The sequence below is a fragment of the Akebia trifoliata genome, chromosome 4 (genome assembly GCF_017979445.1).
Source record: "Akebia trifoliata isolate Shusen 1 chromosome 4, ASM1797944v1, whole genome shotgun sequence".
NCBI lineage: Eukaryota > Viridiplantae > Streptophyta > Magnoliopsida > Ranunculales > Lardizabalaceae > Akebia > Akebia trifoliata.
The window spans coordinates 37921846-37931076 of record NC_141378.1 but is presented as its reverse complement, the minus strand read 5'-3'; the positions used below and the strand labels follow the sequence as shown (position 1 = coordinate 37931076).

Genomic DNA, 9231 nt, shown 5'->3' with positions numbered 1-9231 from the left:
ATGAAGTAAAATTCTTAATCCAATAAAAATGACACTGTTAGTTAGAACATTATATCTATATATATATATAAATTTATATGAAGTCAGGCATCCCAACACCACCACCCATACACTTTTCATAGCTTAATAAAAACATATAGGTGAGAAGCACCAAACACCAATTCTTACAAGAACCCAAGTCTAGGTAGTAATTGACCCACCCCCACCCTTTGAACCCTCAAAGTAAGCTTCAATCAAGGAATTTAGTACCAACTTTAGTAGAAGCTCTCTCTTCTCATTCGTGGATTAGTCACAAAGCTTTAATTAGTCATCTGGCATCATCATTGTGTTCATTCTGCTCCTGCTCTACAAAGTTAGCAAACCCATCCATGTTTTCTGACTTTCTTATTGTATGAATAACGTTTAATTTATTAGGAGAAAAACAATTCTCACTCAGATCTGCTGCTGCTGCCATCGTAGTAGACTTCCCTGTCGGAACAACCTGAAAAAAATGCTAACACGATATAATGATATTGGACTTAGAAGAGAAAGTTCAAAACAGATCAAATCTGGACATTACTTGATCATTGGATGAAACATCAGTGACTTCCATCTTCATCCGTTTTGACTTGCGTAAACTGCTTAGTTGCTCCTCTTCATGGTCTTCATCCACAAAGTTCTGACCTGAAACCTCTGCAAGAACCCAAACAATTTAATCATTTTGTGCAAGTATACAATTACATGATAGCAAATTGCCACATAGATTTACTTTAGAACTATAATTTCCTAGAATTTAATATTCAAGGGATGTGCAAAGACATGTATTTCGATCAGGACGGTGCAATCTGAAGTCCAGCCATTGCATAATCTGAAATCACATTGATTATTGGGAGATCCTCACCATCGATCCCATTAGTGGCTAAAGCTTTAATAGCTAAGAGATGGTCAACTAAAAATAAAGAAAATAAGTGAATGGTTGAGAATAAATAAAAGTTGGTATGCCAATAGGAGCTCTCTCAATTTTATTTTATTTGCTAGATTTCTACTTTTTGGGGTTTAGGATTTTATATGGGCCTAAAACTAATCCTAAACAACTATTGAACAAGTGTCATACTGTTTTGTAATGTTGAGATTATAATTTGAGCCAAACCTTTGTAATGTTTGAAGATTGTGATTTAATCTTTAATTTGGGTGTGATAAATAATTTAAGAAATTGAGGTGCAATAAGTAAAAGTTGGAATGACGATAGCAGCTCTCTAATTAAATGATTAAAATCAAAGCACGAGACATGTTCCACACATAGCTTTCATTTTTTACAATGGTATATAAACCATAAAGGGTGCAAACATGAATGCTATATAACAACTGTCTCAGTGTTGTAGTGACCCTAAAAGTGAAACTTTGGAAGTGTTGTACGGTTGCTGCAAACAGTTGCTTGATCAAAAACATAAACAAAAATGAAGAGAAATACACTGTCGGTGTTTTTTGTGATTTATATGCACGGAAAATGTGTTGTAAATTATACGAGACAATCCTCATATGGACAAGTGTCAAAACAAGGGGAGTGGGCTCCTCCATTTATTCTTCCATCCCTTTTTTAATATTAAATTTTTTTCCTTTATTTGAAATTCACGGCTTTCACTAACTTTCCTGAATACCCTTTCCACAAGTCCCTCAGGAGCTATGTGTTGAAGCTTTGCTTACAAATGGTAAGAGCTAAGAAAAGAAACTAAAGTGCAGCGTCGATTCTTGCAGGAAAGGCAACGTTATTCATCCAATAATGAAGAACAAATGAAGACATCTTAAACTAATAAGCACAAGTGGTAGGCTAAGAGCAAAGAATAAGTTCAGTGTCAATTCTTTTAGGGAATCTTTTTCATTCTATAACCAAGAATCCAGGAAGCTATCTGAAACAAATAAGCCACCGTTGACAGTAATAAGTCACCAAATTTCATTCAGACTACACTTACCAGTCAAAGGTCAAACCGTGAAATTTAAAAATGATAAACTAGGCAAAATATTGGCTTTCTAGATCTACATTGTACGGTTAGGAATTGAGGTCACTAGTTGAGATATCAGCTTTCTCAAAGCCTACACTAGATTTTCTTTTATAGGTAGCCTACACTAGATTTTCTTTTATAGGTAATCTACACTGGATTTAGGAGGCTGTGAGCTGGCATGAAGCATGAGCTTGTCTTTGAAATGATTCATTTCCAATTGGGACCAGCCATCCAGGAGAAGAATAAAAAATGCATGTTTATGCAGGAGACAACAACAGTCATTTTGAAAATTTTAGTTCTCATTTTGTCCGCATCATTCTGGACTTCATCAGTTTTCTAATGAAACCATCACCGATAGAAGTAGCAAACTAAAATGAAAAACAAACAACTAAGAAGAGGTACCCTTTTAGTAGATCAAATGTAGATCTTAAGAGCTTTCTGCCCGATGGGATAAAGTAGGTGAAAGTTTTTTTTTTTTTTTTTTTAAGCAAGAGAGGATTCACTTTTTCTATGGTCATCAATGGCAGAAATATCATGGTTAAGACTAAATGATTGATGCACCACCCCACCCGGAAAAAAAAGGAGCTTCAATGCGAAGGGACATTACAAAAACTCACTCATATGGGAGAAGGCAAGGAAGACCTGGAAGAGGCTTTTCATGGTCTAGAATCTTTCAAAGTGATACTAAAAGGTATAGTTCAGAAGTGTAATTATGTAACAAAATTCAGTGAACCATGTGTTGAATTCTATTACCATTGTGTCTTTGCCACTTGGCACTATCTCCATCATCCATGTTCCATCCCCAATTCTAAGTAAGGGGGATACATTCTCATTTGTGACTAACTATGATACCGAGTGAAATGCAACCACTTTTTCCATAAACTCAAGTTGTTTGAGTAAGTGCGCTACAGAATTCAGTTGTGAGTTCATAAGTCACTTGGTAATTAAGTTGATTCCAGCAACATAGGGGAATTTGCACAAGTGCTTCAAGGGCTTGAAAGCTAAGTTTGCGATAATGTTATAACTTATTAGACCAAGTTCTAAGGAAACACCATGTTTTCAAGGTGAAAAACTCACAGAAAACCAAGTAGGTCATGAAGAAAAGTAAAGAGGTTGAGTAGAAGCATGAACAAGTCCCATAAGCCAGGGTCAACAAGTCCTAGGGCCAATGAGGGAGCCAACCTTTGCACAGACTGGTGCAATAAAGATTTGTAGTGGAAAGTTGGAGATAATCTTCCTCAATGGAGAAGAAAAGACCGGTGGGTTAACTGACATACCAGCAAGGGTCTTTAGAAACCATCAGAGAGCTCAAGTCTGACATAAGTGAAGGAGCAGGCACTTGTCAACATGCTAAGGGGCATGTGGTTGATTGTTTAACTACCCATATCAAAGAGATCAAGACCAAGGTCATGGTCTTGGACTCCTGGGGAAGGCATGAAAGGTTGTCGATGGGTACTTAAACCCGTCATACAGTAGTATGGGCAGTATGCCACAAAGTTGGACAACTTCCTCTGGCAAGTTGAAAACTACTTCAAGTACATAAAGCTCAGAGAAACATCCTTGAGATGGTTCAGTCATGCTCATGCACAACATAGACAGATGACAACCCCCGAAAACAAAAAAACCAAAACCAAATAAAACAAAATAACAAAGAACAAAAATAAAACATTGGGGGTGGAGTCCAAGACTTGAATTTGACCAATTGTAGTCAAATAACTAATTGATAGAGGCAACAAGGGTGAGACTTCAATGAGGGCCAAGGATTCCATACAGAGGGAAATAAGCTTGACTGAAGGGAAGACCCAAATGGCATTGATGAAGAAGGGAAAAAAGCATTAATCAATAGAGGTGAAAAGGGTAGGACAAATTCCACCAAGAATATCTTTGGGTACTTCATATTATTCAAATGACAGGGTAGGACAAAGTCCCCCAAGAAACCCTAGTAGCAAATTTCTTCTACCCATCATCCTACTTCCGCTTTGGAATCTAGTTCCTACTCCCACTTCCCGTCATAAAACAGTTCAATTTCTAGTTTTCGATGACGTTCCCACTCCCAAAATAAAGCCACTACAGGACGCTTCCAATAACTAAGGGTGAAACCCATGGAGAATGCATTGTTGTACGTGGACATACTCATTAATGGGAAAGTGAGCTATGGAGGACCAAGGAGTGAAAACAACCTCTTGTGAAACCCATGGAGAATGCAATTGACTTTCTTATTTATTAATTTTACTTGGTACATTAGTAAATAATGTAGTTTATACCTCTTGTGAGTGTATCATAATCAAATGTTTTCTTTCTTCATATTGACAGTAGAGTTAACATCAACAATATACATACAGGACAAATTATATTAAAGAAACATAGCATAGAAATCTGAATATTAGTCAACTAAAATATGAAACTCTGAATGTGAAACATCATTGTGGACATGGAAAAAAGTAGGAGAATTCCACAAAAAGACAGATTTCTAGTACAAAAGCTACCTTCATTGCTGCAGACAGAATCTTGCCAACCTAGATGAGAATGGTATGTAGTAAACTCCTTTGAACCTGTTGACTGGCATCCTAAGCGGATTGATTTAGTGCAATTTGCACCATTTTCTTGCAGATTGGATATTGTTAATTCTTGGCGTTTCCTCGCGGACTTGAAATGCTGGATCCATGGATTAGCCGGAAGAACATGAGACTGATCTGGTAGATCAGATCGAGGTTGAGCTCTTTCAAAATTAAGCTTTTTCCAACATCCACTTTGAATAACCTTGAACTGGAAAAGAAATAAAAATGGAAGGACAAACGAAAATAAAGACATTTTTAATTTGAGGCATAAAAATGGTTAATAGATAATAACATAGATTGAATATATCAAACAGATTAGGTTCCAGACCTGTCCTGAGGAGATATGGGTGTTTGCACTCAATTGTTGTGATGAGTTTGGATTCAGTGGGTTCTTTCTTCTGGAGCTCCAATCAAGCAAATCAATGGAACGATATTCATGATTGTATAATTGACTAACAAATGATGCTTCCATGGAATTGAGATACAAACTGTGCTTCTCATTTGTCCATTCTGTGCATACTGATTCAGCCATCTGCAGGTCCTGATATGGAAAAACCATCATGAGAACACATTTTTTTCCTTTCATTTTTTCATAGGCAACCAGAACTAGACATAATTTTAGGACCATTTTGAGGCTGAACCAACAAGAGTTGACAAGAAGAAAACATATTGAGAGTTTACTAGAAAATAAGGGGAATCAATCTTAGTAGATCAACTAGAATCTAATAGATTTTAACATTCATTTCAAAGATAATGGATATTGTCTTAAGAGGAATCTAACATTAACTATCAAACATTTTTAAATTAGATGCCCGTTTTTTAGGATTTGGGAATTGGTGACTAACACCGTCACATCAATTCCTTATCCCAAATATAGGGGTCACAAACCTGATTTAAATTGGTTTTCAGATGAGACTTACATTTGATGAAATCTTCAATCTCTACACTGGGAATATGGTTGAATTGCTCCCAGGAATCAGAAGTGTTTGGCTCTACTCATTCAAAATAGAAGTAATCCTTGAGCAGTTCAAAAAATTGTTAAATTTACAAAGACTAAAGGCTTCACACCATCCCTTATTTGTACAGTCCAAAATTTTAGGTTAGATTCTTGGGGTTCGTGGGACCTTCACTCTTCAGATCCTTTCTAACTCCTCGCATCATCATCAAAGTCTTGTACCAAAATTTCGGTTGGCTCCTCCATTTAATTTTTTATATGACCATGTCATATAGTTCTAATGCAAGACGGTGAGGGAAGAAAAGAAATTTGGAGAATTAGGGAATTTGATTTAGGATTTTGAGTAAGGATTAAGGGATTTTGGTTAGGATAGCCTAAAAAGTAAAATGAAAATTTTATTTCAATAAGGGGATAGGCGATTTGGTTTAGAATTGGATTGAGGATTTGGATAGGATAAGGGAAAATAAGGGGTTTTTGGTTTAGGATTGGATTAAGGATTTGAGTAGGATAGGGAAAAATCAGTGGTTAGGGAATTTGGTTTAAGATTGTGTTATGGATTTGGGTAGGATAGGGTAATTTAATTATGACCTTTTGCAAGTATGGCCACAATCCCACAAAGACCAAAAATACTAAGGAGGCAGTTTAGTAACTTTAGCTTGTCTTTTATTTAAGTTTATTAGGGAAGAAAAGAAATTTGGGGGATTAGGGAATTTGGCTTAGGATTTTGGGTAAGGACTAAGGATTAAGGGTTTGAGATTGAGTTTACGATTTGGATTAGGATAAGGTAAACCCAAAAGGTAAAATGAAAATTTTATTACAAATATTGTAGGATAGAAAAAAGGAGTTAAAGGTTAAGGTTTGTAGGGTAAGGAAAGGATTAAAGGTTAAGGTTTATAGGGTTATGATTAAAGATTAATAGAATGGAGAAAGGTTAAAAGATTGAGGTTTGTAGGTTTCTAGATTCAAGAAAATCAAAAAACAACAAGGATAAAAAGAAAATCAAGAAAAGAGAATTCTTGATGGATTTAAGATTTCAAGAAAATCAAGAAACAATAAAAAGAAAAATGGAAAGATGATAAGATAATAGAAAAAATAGTACCTTAGAATCACACAAAGAATGGTGGAGAACTCACTTCACTCCATGAAAGAAACTCATTCTTTATTCATCAAATTCTTCGTTAAAAAAATCCTAATACAATCTATATATAAAAAAAATAAAGCCAAGAATCATAATCAAACTAAAATACCAAATAAATAACATAATTACGTAACTTTCTCTCTCTTATTTTCAAACCCTAATAGACTTAATAAAAGACAAACTATAGTTACTAAACTTCCCTTAAATATTATACTAAGACGATGGACTAATAAAACATGAAAATAAGTCCCAAAACATAAAAATAAAGTCATAAAACAACTCAAAACTATAAAAATAAAAAAACTAATGTAAAATAATCTCGAACGATAAATTTAGACCCAATTAAGTAAAAACCTAAATAATTACAAATTTTTCGTTGGAACCCTTGACCATTGACTTGATTTGCATTCCACATTAAGTTCTCATCCTTTCATACCCACAAGAATTAAGGGGAGCAGCTTCCCCAAGCGTACAATGTTGCGTGTATATTTTCCTCTACCGTCAGATGTGTCATACCGTAGTTAAGCCTCGTGACCCTCTTATATTCATTGTTTTGATAAGTGTAAAAAAGCCTCTTATATTCATAGTTCTCCCATACTCCAAAAGATCGGTCTTTTGGAATAGTTGGTTGGTTAACCTGGTATCAGAGCGCTAGATTCATATAGGTCATGGGTTCAAATCTTTCCACCCTTATGGGTGAGGGGGAGTGTTGAGTGTATATTTTCCTCTACTCTCGAGTGTGTCATACCCCAGTTAGGCCCCATGACCCTCTGACCCTCTTATATTCATAGTTTTCTCCTCCAAAAGATCGGTCTTTTGGAGTGTTGGTTGATTAACATATAGAACACGAAATAGAATAATAATAACTCCTCTCCTTTTATTCATAAATTTACTCTCTATGTAAATAAACAGTCATGAAACAACTTACTAAATAAGTTTTCTAACAGAAACAACTACTAATTCTACTCCTACCAAATAACTAGGATTATATATCAAGCTAGAAAACAAGAAAACTAATAGGCATTAGTTATCTATAAAAATCCAACAAATACAACAAAGAAACAATCTCAATCTTTTTTCTCATCTAGTAATCCCTCTTCAGCCAAAGTAAAGGAAAATCTTGTTGTCAATCAAAATTGATAAAGAACCTAATAATAATCCACATAAATTATAAATAAATTAATGGCATCTCCAAGTTTTCTATCCCAAAATGACAAACATCGTTTGTAAAAAAAAAAAAAAAAAAAGTTGGATCACAAATTTCTCGAACAACAACGAAATCAAATCTAAATTTCACATTCTTAAATTGAAATCTCAACAACCAACCAAACATAAAAGACGCTGGATCTTCTACAAAATCCATAAACAATTATTCTCGAAAAATCAAGAAAAGCAGAAGATAAATCGATACCGTGCTCACAATTTCTTCTTCCCGAGAAAAATCTTTCGAATTGTATTCAGCAGAGCCGGACATATCCGAGCTCGTCACAGCCTCAGTCTATCGATCTTGCAGAAGAGGCGATATCAACTTGTGAAGAATTGCGTTCATTTAGATTAAATATTCGATGCAGAAATCGTCTCTAAAGTTAGAAGAGTCGTCGCTAAATTGACTCTTCTAACTTTAGAGGAAAACCCTGATTTTGTGATTCCTTCCTCTCTGCTTCTCTTGTAAATAATATCTTCTCTTGAACCGAAAGAGAAACAAGAGGCCGATGTGCGTGTCGTGTCGTTGGGCCCACAACTAGTCTTGTGGCGGTTTTTACACGTGTCAGCACATCATGATATACCAAGTCAGCAGCTCTTATAATATCTAAGAACGCGAGCTAGATACTTTTGACGGCAACTTCAAAATATCTTGAAAGGTTTGTTTTTGAGTCGTGCTGCGGTGACTTTAAGATAGGACCTTACATCGCACATCTTACGGTACCGTCAAAATTATAAGATCCAAAAATGCTTTTTAGTCGTATCTCGAGAGAAGCATCTACGGCTCTATACACTTTCACGTCAGGTTGGTGTGGGATGTGAGGTCCAATATTGACGTCACTTAGGCATTCTCCTTTGTTTTTTCACAAGTGGCTGCACTTTTTAACTATTTACGCGATGCCTCGACGCAGTAAGAAGTTATGAATTACGAAAACTTATTTGAAAAATAATGTAAATAAATTATTTTTATAACATCAGTAACGACTTGAAAAGAGAGCTGCTATCGACACCCCAATTTTTACTTATTACACCACAATTTTTTAACTTATTTATCACACCCCTAGGTAAATATCAAAACACAGATCTCCAACATCACTCATTCGAACAATCCCAGTAGTTGTTTATAATTATGATTAGGCTCATACAAAATCCCAAAACCCAAAAAGGAAGAAATGTAGCATAAAAAACTTATTTGCACCCCAATCTTTACTTATTCTCAATCATTTACTTATGAAATTTTTTCCAAAATGCAGGCAATTTATGTCCAAATTTTGATTTCGATACACTGTTCATTTAATTCACAAAATATGTGTTTTCTAGTGAATTAGTCATTTTTACTCTTTTTAAATCTGTCAAAGCCGGTAGCTTATTAAACCAAATCTGCATGATCTCTCCCAG

General features: G+C 35.2%; 1 protein-coding gene across 3 annotated transcripts; it reads right to left on the bottom strand.

Moving 5' to 3' along the window:
• Positions 1-35: 35 nt before the first annotated feature.
• Positions 36-8314, bottom strand: LOC147404881 (cold-regulated protein 27-like). 3 transcript variants are annotated; one of them, XM_086440976.1, is made up of 5 exons: positions 8051-8314; positions 4866-5078; positions 4466-4745; positions 560-672; positions 36-481 (listed from the first exon to the last, which is right to left on the bottom strand). In XM_086440976.1, the coding sequence occupies exons 1-5, from the start codon at positions 8102-8104 to the stop codon at positions 308-310; spliced, it is 834 nt and encodes a 277-aa protein (XP_086297102.1). In that variant the 5' UTR covers positions 8105-8314; the 3' UTR covers positions 36-307. The 3 variants fall into 3 exon arrangements, with proteins under 3 accessions (XP_086297102.1, XP_086297100.1, XP_086297103.1); XM_086440974.1 differs by having other exon boundaries at positions 8042-8313; XM_086440977.1 differs by lacking the exon at positions 8051-8314 and adding an exon at positions 5458-5763.
• Between the last annotated feature and the right edge of the window lie 917 nt (positions 8315-9231).